General features: G+C 52.2%; 8 protein-coding genes across 8 annotated transcripts; 2 read left to right on the top strand and 6 right to left on the bottom strand.

The window, feature by feature from the left end:
* Positions 1-391: 391 nt before the first annotated feature.
* DACRYDRAFT_14213 (uncharacterized protein) lies at positions 392-2,584 on the bottom strand (the record flags this gene model as incomplete). Its single annotated transcript, XM_040771023.1, has 6 exons — positions 392-739; positions 777-1,283; positions 1,342-1,524; positions 1,679-1,796; positions 1,844-2,238; positions 2,531-2,584. The coding sequence occupies 6 exons, from the start codon at positions 2,582-2,584 to the stop codon at positions 392-394; spliced, it is 1,605 nt and encodes a 534-aa protein (XP_040630870.1).
* A 1,727-nt stretch (positions 2,585-4,311) lies between these two features.
* DACRYDRAFT_105048 (uncharacterized protein) lies at positions 4,312-4,542 on the bottom strand (the record flags this gene model as incomplete). The annotated part of the gene is made up of 2 exons (XM_040768023.1): positions 4,312-4,488; positions 4,537-4,542. The coding sequence occupies 2 exons, from the start codon at positions 4,540-4,542 to the stop codon at positions 4,312-4,314; spliced, it is 183 nt and encodes a 60-aa protein (XP_040630869.1).
* Positions 4,543-4,857: 315 nt separating this feature from the next.
* Positions 4,858-6,934, bottom strand: DACRYDRAFT_20684 (UDP-Glycosyltransferase/glycogen phosphorylase). The gene is made up of 6 exons (XM_040772034.1): positions 6,806-6,934; positions 6,343-6,751; positions 6,179-6,296; positions 5,941-6,123; positions 5,390-5,878; positions 4,858-5,337 (listed from the first exon to the last, which is right to left on the bottom strand). The coding sequence occupies exons 1-6, from the start codon at positions 6,912-6,914 to the stop codon at positions 4,939-4,941; spliced, it is 1,707 nt and encodes a 568-aa protein (XP_040630868.1). The 5' UTR covers positions 6,915-6,934; the 3' UTR covers positions 4,858-4,938.
* Positions 6,935-7,334: 400 nt separating this feature from the next.
* DACRYDRAFT_114422 (UDP-Glycosyltransferase/glycogen phosphorylase) lies at positions 7,335-9,306 on the bottom strand (the record flags this gene model as incomplete). The annotated part of the gene is made up of 5 exons (XM_040769816.1): positions 7,335-7,733; positions 7,784-8,281; positions 8,341-8,523; positions 8,576-8,693; positions 8,741-9,306. 5 exons carry the CDS (start codon positions 9,304-9,306, stop codon positions 7,335-7,337), a joined length of 1,764 nt encoding a protein of 587 aa, XP_040630867.1.
* An 865-nt stretch (positions 9,307-10,171) lies between these two features.
* Positions 10,172-11,655, bottom strand: DACRYDRAFT_76250 (DNA glycosylase). The gene is made up of 3 exons (XM_040776193.1): positions 11,273-11,655; positions 11,003-11,220; positions 10,172-10,951 (listed from the first exon to the last, which is right to left on the bottom strand). The coding sequence occupies exons 1-3, from the start codon at positions 11,587-11,589 to the stop codon at positions 10,341-10,343; spliced, it is 1,146 nt and encodes a 381-aa protein (XP_040630866.1). The 5' UTR covers positions 11,590-11,655; the 3' UTR covers positions 10,172-10,340.
* A 1,272-nt stretch (positions 11,656-12,927) lies between these two features.
* DACRYDRAFT_20683 (UDP-Glycosyltransferase/glycogen phosphorylase) lies at positions 12,928-14,517 on the top strand. Its single transcript, XM_040772033.1, has 5 exons — positions 12,928-13,000; positions 13,055-13,237; positions 13,292-13,696; positions 13,749-14,128; positions 14,189-14,517. Exons 2-5 carry the CDS (start codon positions 13,181-13,183, stop codon positions 14,250-14,252), a joined length of 906 nt encoding a protein of 301 aa, XP_040630865.1. The 5' UTR covers positions 12,928-13,000; positions 13,055-13,180; the 3' UTR covers positions 14,253-14,517.
* A 69-nt stretch (positions 14,518-14,586) lies between these two features.
* On the top strand, positions 14,587-16,115 carry DACRYDRAFT_114419 (uncharacterized protein; the record flags this gene model as incomplete). Its single annotated transcript, XM_040769815.1, has 5 exons — positions 14,587-14,836; positions 14,887-15,074; positions 15,131-15,215; positions 15,265-15,593; positions 15,659-16,115. 5 exons carry the CDS (start codon positions 14,587-14,589, stop codon positions 16,064-16,066), a joined length of 1,260 nt encoding a protein of 419 aa, XP_040630864.1. The 3' UTR covers positions 16,067-16,115.
* A 3-nt stretch (positions 16,116-16,118) lies between these two features.
* On the bottom strand, positions 16,119-17,585 carry DACRYDRAFT_105042 (alpha/beta-hydrolase; the record flags this gene model as incomplete). Its single annotated transcript, XM_040768022.1, has 3 exons — positions 16,119-16,720; positions 16,770-16,883; positions 16,931-17,585. The coding sequence occupies 3 exons, from the start codon at positions 17,583-17,585 to the stop codon at positions 16,119-16,121; spliced, it is 1,371 nt and encodes a 456-aa protein (XP_040630863.1).
* Positions 17,586-18,256: the final 671 nt, after the last annotated feature.

Below are 18,256 nucleotides of genomic sequence, written 5' to 3'. Positions count from 1 at the left end.
CGCGAGTCTCCTTCTACATTCACGACGAGGATGAACATATGTAGAAACTCTCCCTTTCAGTTACTGGATACAGGATACCTGCAACGGTTCCTCACAAGACCCACCTTTTATGGTGACACCGCCTCCTGTGGCTCGTCCGATAGACTGACACGTAGCGGGCGATTGTAGGTCGCCCCTCTTCTCTCTTACTCTCTCGACTACACTACGTGTGATATGTACTACTAGATAGTAGCACGTCCAACGTGTTACTATTGGCCCAGTGTACCTACTGAGTATGTAAGGGCATCTTAACGTCTTTCATTATCAGATAGTCATCTGTGACAACACTTCATTATACATATGACCGACTTCATCACAGGAAGCCAAGTTCTCCCAAGGCTCTTTGTGCACTTCAGCCTTTCTTCACCGCATTGGAGATCATATTCTTGAACTTCTGCGCATTCTCCCTCTTCCTCGCCCCATCTTTGCCCTGCGCGCGCTGCAACGTCTCATGAAGTTCGGTCCTGATCGCTTCTGCTGTGCCAAGAATTGGGATGCTAGTGCCGTTCCGCAGGCCAGGCTTTCCTGGGACTCCAGTGCGAACCTGCAACAGTTCGAATCCGGTATCAAGAACTTGCGAAATCCACAGCGCGTGCTGGGGTTCGTCGCCCATGAACGGCCAGGCGATAACGGGCATACCGGAAGACAGAGATTCGAACATTCCTCCACCACCGCAGTGGGTGATCATCCACCCTAATCCCTGAAACACGAACAAGTTAGAAAATGATTAACCTAACCACATATATAACACTTATTGGATGGGAGAGCATCGCCTGCTGCGGTGCCCATGCGACCACCAGTCCGCGTCCGCTCTTTTCCGTAGCAACTTTGAGATCATCTGACAAACTTCCACTGGCATTAGTGATAATGAACGGCATGGGCTTCTCCAAGGCCAGCAAGGTCTCGATGAGAATCTTCATGTGTGCTTCATGTGGGGACAGGAGTGAACCGAATGAGACGTATATTGCGCTGTGCTGCCCATACTCCGCGAGCGACCTATCGAGGAAAGCAATGGCAGGGTCAACTGAAACGTGCCCGTTGATCCCCACTGTGGTCATATGATTCCCATTCTGGTTGGCAACACTAGCCGCCGGTACTGCGTTGTAATTGACATCCAGCTTCGCAAGAGCCTCGGCAGAAGTCTGCGAATCTTGAGAAAACAAAGCCACGGGAAGCTGTGGACCCAGGCAAAGGACTCGATGACGGCGAGCCCACTGGATCATATCCTTATGTCCTTCTGGCTCCTGTAAATATCGATCAATCATTCAGTCTCACTGCAGGTATTGAAAGAAGAAGACTGACTAGTTCCTCCAAGGTCGTCATCAAGAACCCGTCAGCGGCATCGACCAGCTTCTTCCCTCCAATCAGTATATTGTACACCGCTATGAGCCACACCGGTTGGGGGTAATCTTCCCACTGAAAGTAGGGGGGCATGCCAGCAAGGCGTACAAAATTGTCAGACGCCCGGTGATCTCTGATCCCCATCTACACAGGGAAATTAGCCCACAACAACAAAGGGCCCGTGCAGGAACCTTTCGGCAATAATCTGTACGGTCTTCGTGGCTGATGCCCCAATATCATCCCACCATCCCACACCAACTTTTCCTTCCATCATTCTTGGTGTACTGGGTGAACGGACATCAAGTGCAATCTCTCTGAAAGATCGTCCATTCCGTCTTTCTGGCTCAGCGAAGATCGCTTCACACTCATCGGAATATCCCTCTGTACGCCCTCCGTGCTTCAGCGGGGCGAAGGCCCTGCCCGAAAATCGTCAGCTTCACTCCTCGTACTAACACCCACATACCTGGTGAACGATCCGATACTCCCAGCCCACCAAACGAACACCCATATATTGTACTTCTCCTTCACTGGAAGGACGATATTCCCCATCACCAGATCAGCAACAAGAATCTTTGGAACGGCGCCAACTGGGCCCCATTCCTGACCCAGTTTGTCGATAAAGGTCTGTCCATCCATGAGTTTATTAATCATATGGACCCCATCAGCGCAAGTCTTCAACGGTGGATCGTGAACCTCGCGAGGATCCATGCTCAACAGAATTTGCGCCAGCTCAGGTGTAATAACAGGCTGGGGATCGCCATATGCGATGACACGAACACGGGATAGGAGCGAATTGCGCTCCTCCTCCGAAATGCACTGACGGGACATCTCATCTTTCGCTCGTTTGACGAAGTCGACCTGACAAAAGAAGGCTGAAACGATAGGTGAACATAAAACAAGAGGCTTCAGAGATGCGAGAAGCTCACATATAACCAAGTCCGTGTATCGGCGCAGGAAAGTCACAGCGAGCTCAGACTCGGTCCGCAGGTGGCCCCAGCCATAATATGGCACAAATATAGCGTGACGAACGATCAGGTGTCTCAGTGGGTTTGACTTAGGAATGATGCTGAAGTCATAGAGCATTTTGCGCATGGACTTTATACGTACGCTCCCCTCCAAATCGTTCGACGTTCCCTCGATGATGGCTCACCTGGCACGAGGGTAACCAACGATCACCATTGAATATCGCCGACCGGGCTGTCATCTCCGGTTGATAGGGGGCCGAATCTGCAGGAAGCCATTACAACGGGAAGAGGGGCTTCATACATTATTTGTATAGAGGCACGGTAGGTTGGGGGACAAGAAGTCACCTGGATCAAAGGTCAATGATAAGACTCCTGAGATACAGATATGACCACCTTGAGTTTCCTAGCCCACTGCACGACGAACGGCGACACGGGCACTGCGTGCGGTGTGGTCGGTCTTGGCACAGTCAAATATTATGTGCTAGCAGAGCAATGCTCCCTCTCACGCTCGCCGTCCTTGGTCTGGAGTTCAGACCTGGTTGCCTGCTTCGTGCATGAAATCGGTGTATCACCAACTTCGATATTTCTTCGAGGTGCAGGCGTTAGAGAAAAGCCGGTGCGAATTGTTCTGGGTTTGATCAAGAAATTGAAATGCCATTCGAAAAGATAAAACGATTACGTCTGCGCTTGACCTCGGCTGGTTAATTCAGTGTATGGAATACATTGTGAAAGATGGAGTCAGAAGAAGAGGAGAGGATAAAAACACACGCGCCAACGAGACATGATGTCAGACCCTTTGTTTCAGGTGCGTGATAAGTCTTTATTGGTCAACGGTATCAATCGGAGCTTTAAAATAGGGGCGAATCCAAAAGTGCTCAATTGAACACCTTTTTTAGAAATTCATACGCACTTCTGAATAGCACTGGACCCTACTGCGCCCAGACTATATATCGGAGCCTTAAATTGAAACATTCCTGACCGTATTACAATATCTGTGCCACGGCTCCCCCCCTTGTCCGCACTTTTGCAGCCCTCCCATTGGGTCAAACGGAGATTTGACGGCTCCGACCGACGCACAGCCACATTACGCTGGCATCCTTAAAGCTAAATAATAATAATTTATCGCATTGTGATTTAGTTGAAATATGTCAATACTATGTTAATGTAAGAGTAGAATTCATTCCCAACTTGTTCGAGGTGAAATGATTTCCAAATGATTATTATTTTCAGTATTAGGGTTCTCAAGTTCGACTTCGCCGTTTTCGCGAGCGGCGGACCCTAAGTGCGGACAAGGGGGGGAGAGGTGGGGCAGTTTATTACAATAACCAACGCTGGGAATAAGAACCCATCTCAATATCAATATTGGTAATGGGGTATATCCTCAGCATCGCCTGCCTTTGAGGCCATCTTCAGATCCTCTGGTTCCATTCACAATATTGATGGCGCTGATATGGTGTGATCGGGGTTGTCGAGCCCGCAATGCTTCAATCGATGCCTTGGCATGTAGTACGTCAGGGTGGAAGGAGTCGTCATGATACTTGATTGTATTGCGCGGCGTGCTGACTGCGTCGTGAATCGCATCGGTGACCATGAGATGCTCGTCGATACTTGTTGTCTGCACGAATAGTGGCACCGCAACCACCAAAGCCGGGTCTGGCAGCAATTGTTGGGCGCAATGTTCTGAATGGACGGAGATGGGAGAACAGCAAGCAGGTTTCCATGAATATTCGATAATACCGCGCCCATGGTGAAAAAATTCGGCTGCCGTGTTCTCGTCAGCACGTTGAGCAGTAAACATGGTCCTCTATTGGTCGCCTGCCATAGCGACTGATCACATACTCGTCTCCAATACTTTGCTATACAAATGACCGCCTTCACAACAGGGACTTCAAGAACACATTGTTGACCTTCTGGGCGTTCCTCCTCCATCTTTGCATTCCAACGTCTCACAGAACTTGGCCAGTTCCTACAGAGTGGTCGTCACGAACCCGTCTGCTGCGTCGACTACCTTCCTTCCCACGGCCAGGGAGGAGTAGGTGGTAGGGAGACGGAAATGCTGCGGGAAGTCTTCCCACTGGAAGTACGGCGGCGTATCTGCGAGGCGTACGATATCCACAGGCACGCGACGGACCCGGATCCACATCTGCTCAGGGCATCAGAAAGTACGACAAATTATTTGTGCAGCCTGGACGTACATGACGAGCGAAACCGCCGAATGGTCGGCGACCATTCCTCCTTTCCCCGCTTGCAAGGGCGGCCTCACACTGATCGGCATGGCCCTCCGAGCTTATGGGGAGGACAAGTCCTACTTACGGGCCAACTGCTGTACGCCGTTCCTGGCGCATATGCCTGCCAAGTGAAAGACGCTGCATTCCCAACCCACTGCTGCTTTGAAGACGAGGGTGAACATCTATAGAAGCCCATGATTTCAATGAATGGAAGCAAGATATCCGCAACGGCCTGAAAAGAATCGAAGCTTGATGAATCAGAAATGATCGATATTGTTTAAGTGCCCCACGGAAATCGACAGTAATGAACACGTGAAGAGGAAACTTCCTCTAACCGCCTACAACACAGACAGTATCCCACATCTTCACAACAAGAGGTCAAGTTCTCCCAAGGCCTTGTGTGCACTTCCGCCTTGCTTCACCGCATTCAAGATCACCTCCTTGACCTTCTGCGCATTCTCCCTCTTCCTCGCCCCATCTTTACCCTGCGCACGTTCCAGCGTCTCACGGAGCTCGGTCTTGATCGCCTCTTCCGTGCCCAAGATCGGCACCCCTCCGGCCGCGATATCCCCACGCAGCGCAGGCATTCCTGGGGCACCGTTGCGAACCTGAAGTAGGTCGAATCCCGTATCAAGGACCTGCGAAACCAATAGCGCGTGCTGGGGTTGGTCGCCAATGAAGGGCCAAGCGATGACAGGTACGCCGGAGGACAGAGATTCAAATGTTCCTCCGCCACCGCAGTGCGTAATCATCCACCCTAATCCCTGAAACATGGATGAAAACATAACAAGGAGCACCGGCACGGAAGTCGCCTACAGGATGTGATAGCATTGGCTGCTGCGGTGCCCATGCGACTGCCAACCCACGCTTGCTCTTTTCTACAGCAACCTTCATATCTTCCGACAAGCGCCCGCTCGAAATAGCAAGGACGAAAGGCATGGGCTTCTCCAGAGCTAGCAAGGTCTCGATGAGAATCTTCATGTGCTCTTCTCCTGGGAAGAACAATGTCCCGAATGAAATGTATATTGCACTGTGCGGTCCATACTCTGTGAGCGTTTTGTCGAGGAAGGCAATGGCCGGGTCAACTGCACCATGCCCGTTCGTGTCTACAGTGCTTGTATGTTTCCCATGCGGGTCAGAAACATCAACTGCGGGAGACGCATGGAAGTTGACGTCCAGTTTCGCCAGAGCCTCAGCGGAGGCTCTGGCAGCGTCTGAAAGCAAGGCCGGAGGAAGCTGTGGACCCAGGCACAACACACGACGAGGACGAGCCCATTGAATCAGATCCTTATGTCCTTCATTCTCCTGTTTCCCGACATCAATTGCTCGTTCAGGCCTAAGGTAGGTATTGAAAACAGGATACTAACCAGTTCTTCCAGCGTCGGCAGCAAGAACCCATCGGCAGTATCAACCAGCTTGCTTCCTCCAACCAGCACGTTGAACATGGTGGAATACCATACTTGCTGTGGGTAATCTTCCCATTGAAAGTAGGGAGGCATGCCAGCAAGGCGCACAATGTCCCCAGGTACCCGATGATCTCTGATCCACATCTATATCAGAAGGTTAGTTCACCGGGCGAAAGGGCGCGAGTAGTGGTGAGCATACATCCAGAACAACGTCGCCGAAAGAACGCCCATTCCGCCTTTCTTCATCGGCGAAGATCGCTTCACACTCGTCGGCAAATCCCTCTCCGCGCCCTCCATGCTTCGGCGGGGCGAAGGACCTTCAATATATCAGCGTCACGCTTGTCCTCTTGGATACTAACGCACCGTGTGAAAGATGCAATGCTCCCGATATACCAAATGAACACACTTAGATTGTGCTTCTCCTTGGCAGGAACGGCGACGCCGCCCATTATAACATCGCAAATGAGCACCTTGGGCACGGCGCCAACAGGACCCCATTCCTGACCCAATTCGTCAACAAAGGTCTGCTCGTCAATGACTTTGTCGATCATCTCGTTCGCGTCTGCGCATGTTTCTCTGGACGGACTATGAACATCGCGAGGATCCATCGACATCATCATTTGAAAGAGCTCTGGTGTCATAGGTGGTTGAGGATAACCACATGCAATAACGCGAATGCGTGAGAGGAGGGAGTTTCGCTCATCCTCCGACAGGCACTGGCGCGACATCTCGTCCTTCGCACGATTGACAAAGTCGACCTCGCATAGGAACGCTGGATGTCACGTTCAAACTTTGGATTCGGGATAGAGAAGAGAGAGAAACTCACATATGAACAAGTCAGTGTACCGGCGCACTAAGTTCACCGCGAGACCACACTCTGGCCGCAAATGACCCCAGGCAAGAGAGAAGGGAACTATGATAGAATGGCGAGCCATCGTTTAGTCTAAGAGATCAGCCTCTAGGGGGGACGAGGAGGAGATTGTTCGTGCCAATCCTTGAAGGACATGGTTCCAGTTTGTTATGTACTCTGACATATTCGGGAAGCGTGAAGGACAATCAAAAGGCTTCGACCGATCAGCAGAAAGTACGGACCGATGATCGGTCCCCAACACAGCAATTTTATGGGCTTATCGGTCCCATCACCGATACTATCCAATGCTAATTTCATTGTCACCATTCCTCGCATTCAGCTAAATCACGACAGCATTGAATAATAGTTTAGAACAAATTTCCAGATCCCATATCAGTCTAGGTCTGCGACCGTTAACAAGCCCTAAATACGGGACACCCCACTTGGCAGAGAACCATGTGTTACACGCCCGATAACGTGTTATTAATAAACAGAAGGAACAATTTCATAACAAGAAGTCAAGTTCCCCTAACGCCTTGTGCACGCTTCCGCCTTCCTTCACGGCATTCAATATGATCTTCTTGACCTTCTTCGCATTTTCCCTCTTCCTCAAACCATCCTTCCCCTGCGCACGTTCCAACGTCTCCCGCAGCTCGGCCTTGATCGCCTCTTCCGTGCCTAAGATGCCGGTGCCCCCAGCGGCCATATCACCACGCAGCGCGGGCACACCGGGGACGCCGTTGCGCACTTGTATGAGGTCGAAGCCAGTGTCCAGCACTTGAGACACCCACAGCGCGTGTTGAGGTTGATCGCCCATGAATGGCCAGGCGATAACGGGCACGGCCGAGGACAGGGATTCAAACGTTCCACCACCTCCGCAGTGGGTCAGCATCCATCCCAGACCCTGCCCGAATAGTAAGCAATGACGATAGTGTTCAGAAGCAAAATACGTACTGGGTGAGAAAGCATCGCTTGCTGCGGCGCCCATGGAACGACCAACCCACGCCCACTCTGCTCAAGAGCAGCCTTCATCTCATCTAGTAAACTTCCCCTCGATATTGTGATAATAAATGGCATCGGTTTCTCGAGAGTCAGCAACGTCTCGAACAGTGCCTTGATATGCATTTCGGCTGGGAAGAAGACAGACCCGAACGAGATGTAGATCGCGCTGTGTGGACCGTGCACTGAGAGCGCCTTGTCGAGGAAGGCGATCGCAGGGTCGACAGGTGCATAACCGTTGGTGTTACCGTTCGCGTGCCCGTTCGTTGCACCGTTCGTGTGCCCATGGGTTGCACCAGCCAAGCCCGCGTGGTATTTCACATCCATTTTGGCAAGCACCTCAGCGGATGCGTGGCCCTCTCCAGACAGAAGAGCGGGAGGAAGCTGGGGACCGAAGCAGAGCACACGACGAGGTCGAGCCCATTGGATCATGTCCCTATGCGCGTCTGTCTCCTACATTCCAAGGTGAACGATGAGCCTCAGAATGGGATACTGCGCCGGGAAAACCCTACCAGTTCCTCCAGAGTGGTCATCATGAACCCATCTGCTGCGTCGACTACCTTGCCTCCCACGGCAAGCGAGGAGTAGATAGTAGGGAACCAGAACTGCTGCGGGAAGTCTTCCCACTGGAAATACGGCGGCATGCCTGCGAGGCGTACGACATCCCCAGGCACACGATGGTCTCGGATCCACATCTGCTCAGGGCATCAGTAAGTGTGATACGACATTTCTTGAGCCTGAACGGACATCACGCGCGATGTCGCCAAATGGTCGGCCATTCCGCCTTTCCTCGTCGGCAAAGATGGCCTCGCACTCGTCGGCATAACCCTCCGCCCGGCCTCCGTGCTTAAGCGGGGCAAACATCCTACGTAACGTCAATTACTATACTTGCGGTTTTGTGTGTATGCTCACCGGGTGAAAGACGCTGTATTCCCAACCCACCAAAGGAACACCCAGATGTTGTGTTTCTCCTTCACAGGCAGAATGACATTGCCCATCATGACATCTGCAATGAGCATATTGGGCACGGCACCTACAGGGCCCCAGTCCTGCCCCAGCTTGTCGAGGAAGACCCGCTCTCCGATGAGTTTCTCGATCATGTCCACTGCGTCAGAGCATGACTCCATCGTTGGGTTATGAATATGCCGCGGGTCCATGGACATGACCATTTGGATGAGCTCTGGTGTCATTGGCGGCTGAGGAAAGCCATATGCGATAACACGGACGCGAGAGAGGAGGGAGTCCCGCTCTTCCTCCGACACACACTGTCGTGCCATCTCATCCTTTGCGCGTTTGACAAAGTCGACCTTCGCATAGGAAAGCTGAGAATCGAAGTCAGTGATCAGGACAGGATCGAGAGAGAGGGACTCACAGATGACCAAGTCGGTATATCGCCGTAACAAGGTCACAGCGAGGGCGCACTCGGGCCTCAGATGTCCCCAAGCAAAGAAAGGCAAAATGATAGCGTGGCGAACCATACCTTGTCTCGAAGTCAAAGCGTTCTCGCCCCAGAGGTGAAGTAGACGCTCCCAGCATTATGTATAGAAACAGTGCTGTGCATCCCATGCCTAGGCATCGGCGGGGCCGAGACTGATATATGGTCAGGAACGTGAACCATACGCATTCGAAGTTGCACGCTGTCAGCATTCTCTGCGCTATACCCGCGGTGTGAGGTCGCATCCATCATGACATCCTATGGCCGCCGAGCAGCCAGGGACGTTGGTTCGGCTCCTTAATATCAGGATTCTGAGGCGCTAGATGACCAGTTGGGAACCGCAGAGAAGACGAGCCAGATAAGGACCGCGGTGGCAGTCGCAGAAAGAAAGCTTCAAGATTTCATGTTTCGTTCGAAGGTGGGTGCTGAAGTAGAAGAGTAGATCTCGCCGAATACAATAAAATTGTTTGAGGATGAGTTGTCGACACGAGAGATCTGGGATGGCCATGGGAGGAGACTGGACTTCAATAAGGTTGTCGTTAGGAGAAGGCGAGCCACGGAGCCGGAGTGATAAGGGCACGGGTCCGAAGAAGACTGATGCCAAAGACCCGCAATTTTCTCCCTCGCCTGATTGTCGCGTCCGCCTTGACATCTGGATGAGTAAATGTCGGAATATTCGTAACGGTTGAGGCGAGAAATGCGAGAAATTTGGAGGGTTGGCCGGGTTTGGGGGGGGGGGGGTAGGGTGTACGCCCTTGCTGGTTGGGCTACTGATGGATCATAACGAAGGTTGACAGAACATAAGCATCCTTCTTGTGCCTGGATTAGAAGTTGCGGAGTTGATGGTCAGGAACATGCGTGACACGGGTTCATTAGGCAGATGAGGCGATGGCTGTCGTCTTATAATGTATCAATGACCATCTGATGTCTACCTACGTACATTTTCGTTCAATAATTACAATAAAATATAGTAAGAACCAACCAGTTTACAGTGACAGTGCGGCAGGACCAACGACCCCTGGTATTTTTTCCACCATAACAAAACACCTAACCATTGCATAACAAGCACAGAAACGCTCAAGGGCTTTCCTCCGACAAGGCCCACATGTACCAAACCGCAATGCTCCTATACGGCTTCCACCCTTCCGTCAGAGCGTCCATCTCTGCCGGCGTCAGGTACATCCCCTTTTGCACTTTTTTACCGCTTAGTCGGCTTTTGAGTTGGGAGACCGTTAGGCCGTCAGGTAGCTTTACGGGTTTGCCGAGGGGGACGTGCACGGCGTTGCTCGGTGATTCGACCTTGGCCGCCTTCTTGCGCTTTTGTGGGGTTTCCGCAGGGATGGGCGGTATAGCCGAGGCGTCTCCCTCCTGCAGTGCGGGATCCGTTGTTTCAGCGGCCTGAGGATCCTCTTCTACGCTCGGCTGGGGCAGCTTCTTCGGCTCGATCGCAAGCCTATAATTCTTGTCGTGCGAAGCCAATACCCACTTCAGGAGCCCGCGCTGTACGCCCAGATCCCCATAGGGCATTATATCCGGCCGACGGGCGGAGAAGATGGCGAACATGTCGACTGTCCACCGGCCGATACCACGGACGGCGATGAGGTGCTCGGCGAGTTGCTCGTCGCTGGCTTTCGCGAGGAAGGAGGGAGAAAGTTGACCATTTGCGAAGTGTGTGGCTAGATCGATGACTAGAATGGTATGAGCATCCCATACTGCAATAGTGACAAGATGAGGCATACCGTACTCCGCCTTCCTTTGACTCAAACCCGCGCTCCTCAATGTCGGAATATCCATACCCGCCAACTGATGCGGGGTGGGAAATGGCCGGTCATGCATCGCAGGCGGCACATCCCCACGCTCAGGCAGACTAGGGTCGAATAGTAGCAAAAACTTGGCAACGATACTACGAGCTGCCTTCCAAGAGATCTGTTGTCCAAGGATAGATGTAGCCAGAGTGCTGAGAATGAGGACGTCAGTTACGAGTCTTAGAAGGATTTGTTGCGGCGCACCGGAAAGGATGTACGACGTCCAAAACTTCAAATGGTCTACAAGGTAAGTGAATGAACACCTCCTTGAATCGTTTATCAGCAGCGATAATATGCTGCTTCGCAACCTCGAGGTCGAAGGTCAAACAGGGTGGGAGTATATCTTCCTCGAGCAAAGCAGCAACGGGGATAGCTTCGACAATCGCAGTAGTCACAGATGGGGTCAATGGCGTTGGCGGGACCACGATTGAATTCCGTTTACGCTTCGTGTTCCCTGTGAGTGTCGGGGTGCCTTGCTCCTCCGGCAGCTTGCGCTTCCTCGGCGTGCGGGGCGTCGGCATCGGTGTAGGCAAGTTGACGGGTGTCGTCGCCCTCTCCACCGTCACTGTCCGCGTAGCTGAGCGAGTAGAGACCATTTTGAGGTTGGTGTGGATGAGGAGAGAAGGGAGACGACGGAGGAGAGGGAGGTGACTCCTCAACATTGCCCGATTTGGTCCCGCTTCATTAATGTTTTATACCCTCAGTCAAACCCTGGTCATGCCCAGCTTACTTTACTTCAGAGCAGTACACTCGTTCTTCCTTCTCTCGGTCAGGTCGACCAGCTTTCGCAGCTTTCCCGAGTTCAGTCTGGTACTTTGCTTATAATCCTTTTGGAGAACTGTTATGCCTCTTGTTTGTCTAGTATTGTTACCAGTCGGGCTTGGTAACACGAATACCATCGACTTCGTTCATCAGTGATGCATCGCCTTCAACACATGCAATGCCCTTCTGCTCCTATTTGCTTCTCTGGCGAACTCAATTTCAACCCGGACTTGAATGCAAAGGTCGATCCTATCATTTGTTGATGTGCGACAGTCGCCTGGATCCATCTGTCAACATACCGGTGAACTCGATAGTGAACCATGCTGCCTAGGCTGTGTATCATCTTGGTAACTCCGGATTGATTACAGCTCGGTTGCTAGATGTATCGGTATAAAACAAAGCCTGTGCACTGTACGAGTGCGGCAGCGCGATATCGAGTCCGATCATGTCTAGGCAGCATTTCCTCTTTCTTACCTGGTTTCCCTGGGGTCAGCTGTCGACCGATCTGGGGCTATCGGTTACCCTGGTGCGCAAGTTCCCCGATATTGTCATCTGTACGTTCAACACTCCTGCGCCTTTGATTCTACTGACATACCCAAGCTTTGATAACTGAGGTGCCCTATGTCGATAAATGCGCGACAGAACTCCAGCGTTTATGCGTCGACAACACCGAGCGAGCCACCCTCCTTCCCCGCATTCGCGTCTTTGCCCTGGGATATGCACCGCGAGCAGATGTCGATGTTCACGACACCCTGGAGATCGACATGCGAGAAGTGACGGTCATACCGGAGATCGTGCAAGAACAGATGCTAGCCAAATTGCCTCTCATCATGCAGGATGAGCGTGTGGTGGACGATGTCGGTTCAGCTTGGGAGTCCGTGGGGATGAAGCCAACGCTTATCCTGGTGGATTACGGCCAAGCAAGGGTAGGGATCAAGTTGAAGAAACAGTTTGGCGTGCCTTTGATGCTGTGGTTCCCCGAGGCTGGGTTTGCATATACGAGGTGTGTGATCTATCCTGGGTGGAGTGCTCCGGCTGGACAGTATGGACAGGTGGATGGGTCCCTCTGAGAAAGGTGGAAAGGCACCTGGATACGAGGATGAGGTCCTCTCGATCTATAACGATGAAGCCCGGCGTGCGGGACGGTCGTTCAACCAAATTGGGCGTGACGTGTGTCTTCTTCTCCTACCCTTCACCCCTTGTTGACTGCTAATGTTCGACCAGTGCTGGCAGCGCTCCACCCGCACGGTAGACGATATCATCAATATCCGTGGGCTGCCGGCGTACTACTCGTACGAAGACAGTCCCCATGATATTTTCGTGGGGTTTGTGTGGGATCTGCTGCGAGGAATGGTTGCCTTGCATGAGGAAATGGATGGGGTACTGCTGAACACCGTTCCTGAGGTGGTACGTCTCTTCTTTTGCGGGCGTTGGGGCATGGCTAAGGTAACTGCCGTGTAGGAAGAAGAAGGTGTGCTCGGCGTTCTTGATTGGGAGACGCCGGCGGGCAAGCAAGTTATCTGTGTGGGCCCCCAGCTCGCCCTGACCCATCGCTACGACGGCCAGAAGACGGTATCGCCGACAACCAAGCGGAAGGAAGACGAGGCCGTGGCGTTCTTAGACGAAGCCCACGCCAGCCATGGGTCCGAATCGGTCCTGTTCATCTCCTTTGGGTCCATGTATTTCCCTCCACCCCATCAGCTACAAGTTCTCCTGGACGCGGTGATAGCGACTGAGAAGCCGTTCCTGATGACTATTCCCGGGGCACATGGTGACTTCCCAGTGGAACTGGAAGAGAAGGTCAGGAAGAGCGACAGAGGATTGCTAGTGCCTTGGGTAGATCAGCAGGCCATCCTGGCTCATGCTGTAAGTCTCATTGTCGTGCGCGTACACCCTGATGCTCATTTTTCGTCCTCAGGCCACTGGCTGGATATTATCTCACGCAGGCGCAGGCGGGACATTCCAAGCACTTAGCCAAGGCGTCCCAATGATCTGTTGGCCGTTCGCCACTGACCAGCCGCAATTCTCCCTGTGGGTTACAGACATGCTTGACGCCGGCTTCTATCTCATCCAGAACCGCACTGGCCCTGCGGCCAGCCTGAAAGCCTCCCGCGGAGGACCAGCGGGAATGCGGATCATTGGTACAGACGAAGCGATCAGGATGGAGTTGGATAACGTCTTGCGTCAGAGTCAGGGAATGGTGGGCGTGAGAAAGCGTGCGAATGCACAAAAGACTGGGAAAGCTATTTGGGAGTTTATCCGACCTGAAGGTGGAGCGTGGCGCGAGCTAGACAAATTGCGCGTGTACTTCGCATAAATCTTCTCAAGAAGTGATCAGTCCGCTTACAAGAATAACAGAATGTTTCGGTATCTCTGCTCTGCGAATGGCTTCTGCGGTCTTCGAATGTCCCTGTATCCCTGACGGCCGCAGGACGCCTTCGCATCGATGGACAGCCGGAAGATGTGAAGACTGGGACATATTTCCCAGTCGTGACTATATATTCGTCGCCTTTCTGACTCATTGACTGCCACTGTTCCCTGCTGAGGCAATAACCCGCCATGTGTTTATGAGGCCACTGCTTGCGGGCCACGGAGCATCCATCGGAGCTCGGAGAGATCATCGCATCGAAAGTGTCTTTTGGATCATCATATTTCCGAGGAGCACTTCCGTACTACTAAATGACTATAAAACTGGACCACCGAGTGACTGAAGAGGAGGCATTGAATCAAGACATCGACGATCTTTGTCCCGAGAGATGGAGGTTCATTTTCCCCGCCAAGACACGGTGCCTCGCACTGTCATCAGCTTGCCCACGCCAAGCAAGAGGATAATCCGAAGCGTCGATGGCGTCTTTGTGCATGCCATTGACACCGTCGAGGACCTGCGCGCCCATCTGCAGACCGCAATTGCTCTGGAGTGGGGTACGATCCCACTCTACCTATTCGGACGATACAGTCTCGTGCCAGGCGACTACCCCGGTCTTGGCCCTGCGAGGTTGATTCACAGTGGGTCGCTTCTAAATCCGTGCATCTACTCTTACTGAATGGGTCTCTAGGTGTGGTGCAAGAGGAAATGCTCCACTTGGTCCTCGCAGGGAATATGCTGAAGGCTATCGGTGGTACCCCTTTGCTATACTCCGCTCAGCCCTTCCCGATATTCCCAGTAAAGATGCCAGGTCATAGCGGCAACTTTATATTGCCTCTGTATCCTGCCGACTACGAGCAACTTCAAATTTATGCTGCCGTACGTCTTGGACAAGAATTAGCGTGAACCCAGCTCACTCAAACTTCACCATTCAGGTAGAAAAGCCCGCGGATTCTGGTGCGCCACCTCAGCCAGACAACTACGATACTATCGGCCAATTCTATGGCGCTATCATTGAATGTACCTGTGACTTTCTTGATGCCCTTGACGTCTACTGACTACCGTTCAGCATTCCGGCAACTTGGTAATGGTATCTTCGACAAGTCCTCTGTCGATTACCAAATCTTTGGCCCAGACGGCGTATATGCTGGTAATGAGACGGGTGGGCTGACGTTAGTCACGGATGTCAATTCCGCTGTGGATGCGGCGACTATCATTGTGGAGCAAGGCGAAGGCAATAAACAAACCGATTTCGACGACCCGAGTGATACGGATGTCGCCCATTACTTCCGGTTCCAAGCTATCATTCAGCAGAGCTTGACGAACCCGGGAAAGACGATTAATGTCTGGCCGAATCCCTTGACTGAAGAATTGCCTTCGGCTTCCCCGGAATATGCTGTAAGTAGGACTCGCTACGGTATGATTTCGTCTTTTCTGACATGCTCTGAAGGTCTGTTCCGTAGGTTTCGCGCCTCTTCGACGCATGCTACTGCTTCCTCTTGTTGGCGATCGAGGGTACCTACGCAATCAGTAAGAAAACGGACCCGGCGAAGCGTGCGGCTACCACCGCAATCTACGTTGAGTTCATGACGAACGTCGTTCGTCGCATTGCTGTCTTCCTTGTGCAGCAGGACTCGCCGGCGCTAGACCAGAAGGGATATAAGTGCGCGCCTGCCTTCAACTTGTACGACTTCTACAAGGAGGGTGGCCAAACTCCGCCTCTAGCTCAGATCAAGAACTTGCTTCAAGTTGTCTATTCAAGGTATCCGGCAGGAGTTTCACCCCTATTGGCGCCTCTTCAAGAGATCTTGGAATCCTTCCAAGATCTTGACCCAGCCCCCAAGCTAGTTCCATACGTGTTTCCCGCGTGACCGTGTGTAAATGTCATTGGTTAGCCGAAATAGAAGAATATCATTGACGCATTCAGACTGTGCTGGATTGAGTTTCTGGGCATACAAACTCGAAAACTTTCTGCGCAGCTCTTTCCACGGCAACCTGCTTTCCGCCAATAGCGTCTGCAGTGCTGTTGTGCCAACCACCTTCTTCGACATCAATGACCACTTCGACGCCTCCGTTCTTCAAAATGGTAACAAACATTTCGATCTCGCCCGCGAAGCGCTCCACGGATCCGTACGAGATGAAGAATCGCGTTTCCGACAAAGAGGGAATGAGCGGCGAGCGTGCTGACAACAGCGCAGGAGATAAGAGCGGATGTCGCGGACCAAGCTTATCGAATGAATGGGTGGAGAGCAAGTATTCCGCATCGTTGAATCGGTACGCATCCAACATGGCTGGGTCGGTGTAGACAAGCGGGAAGTTCTGAGTGTAGACTCGAGCGCCCGTTTGGATGAGATCGCTCGTCAACTGATCATGGCGATGATTGTCACTGACGGCCGGATGCGAAAGAGTCAGATCCAGCCATGGGCTGTACAGTATGAGACCAGCGGGTCGAGGCAGATGGCACAAGCACAAGTACAGCGCAAAGGTGACAGCTAGTCCTGCACCTGCAGAGTCTCCGGAAATGACTGGAGGATGATTAGAGATAGGAACCAACCGGCATGGACGATGCCTTACATATGTTCTCGGCATGAAACCCAACAGAGATCAGATGAGACCACGCAGAAACCACATCGTGCAGCGCAGCGGGAAAGGCATTGGATGGGTCGGTATTCGCCTTGCGGTAGCTCACTGGGTCTCGTCAATAACAAATCGGGTATAGAGATTGAGATGCGAACCAGACATAACACGAAGATTCGTCTTCTGTGCCAAGGTCCAGGGGAGGGGAAACTTTAAGGGCTCTCCAGTTAAGTATCCGCCTGGTACGAGAGTAAGGAGAGGATCTTGAAAGACGGCAGCGCGCTCACCGCCGACTAGATACACGATGATCTTTTCTCCCTCCTGTGGCTGACGTGTCAGCTGCTCGTCCGAACATTTGCCAGCCGACGTCCAATAGCACTTGATTTCGGTGGGTGTAGTGAGTTCCTCGTCTGCAAGGATCCCCTTGCGATACCGTGAGTTACTGGGCGGAACTGTCATCGAGCAAGAGCTGATGTCAGTGGTGTTGGGAATGACCACAGATCGTGGACGGGTAGGGATGGTAGGGCGATCGCGATTGACAAATCTTGGTGGGATGCCATAGCCAATAGCCCAGAGAAGCTGAGAGCTAAGTCGGAGGAGGAGTGTCTGGGCAAAGTTCCAGGAGGCATGATTCATTCCAGTTACAGAAGTTGGAAGAAAAGCGGAGATAATCGCCAGAGGGAGGACAAGCAAAGAGTAGAAGAGCCGGACTATCCGGATGAAAAAGGCAAACGGGCCATTGAGCGGGAAGGCATTGCTAGCAAAGGCCGGGGGGAATATTGCAGGTTGAAGAATGTGAAGGAGGAGGGACATGGTTGCAGTGATTGTCACCCGTAGTTCAGGATGCTGTAGTCTACTTTTGAGGGAACGCTGTAGACCAGCGGCATGCTGGGCTCACGCACCCATTCCCAGGCTGAAAGTCCCCAACCAAAATTGCGTAGTATGCCAGGGCCATCCATCATTCACGCAGGATAGTACCACGAGGTCTTCTCTCTTAATCGCCAAATATAAGAATTCAGAACGCGCTCGAAAAGTTCTAAGATGGCATCGTCAAAGGAGAATAGTTGGACAATCAACATTTTGAAAGGAAAGAAGCGCCCGTCGATCGCTGGGGACGTAAGCGCCCAAACACGTGTCAGCCAAAACAATATAATTCCGTTTGTTGATCTGCTGGTGCCCGACAATTAGCTGTTCGCCTTGCCCTACCACTGTCTCGCACTTCGAAAATCGAGAAGCAAATCGCTGGAGAACATTAGGCGACTTGCTCGGCGTATTTTCTCTAATGCTTGTTTCGCCGAGCTCGGCGAAATATCAAGATCTTACACCTGGAAGTGATTGCTGGTCCCGCCGATTTAATTCACTCTGGAATGTTCTGTTCCGAGATTCTCAGGCGCAAATGCCGCTGATTAGTCTGCATTGAGAAGTATTACGACCTCACCTGACGGCCGCCGCTCACCTTCGACTGTGATGGTATTTGCAAGTTA

Source organism: Dacryopinax primogenitus, assembly GCF_000292625.1.
Source record: "Dacryopinax primogenitus strain DJM-731 SS1 chromosome Unknown DACRYscaffold_4, whole genome shotgun sequence".
NCBI lineage: Eukaryota > Fungi > Basidiomycota > Dacrymycetes > Dacrymycetales > Dacrymycetaceae > Dacryopinax > Dacryopinax primogenitus.
This window is presented reverse-complemented; position numbering and strand designations above follow the sequence as displayed.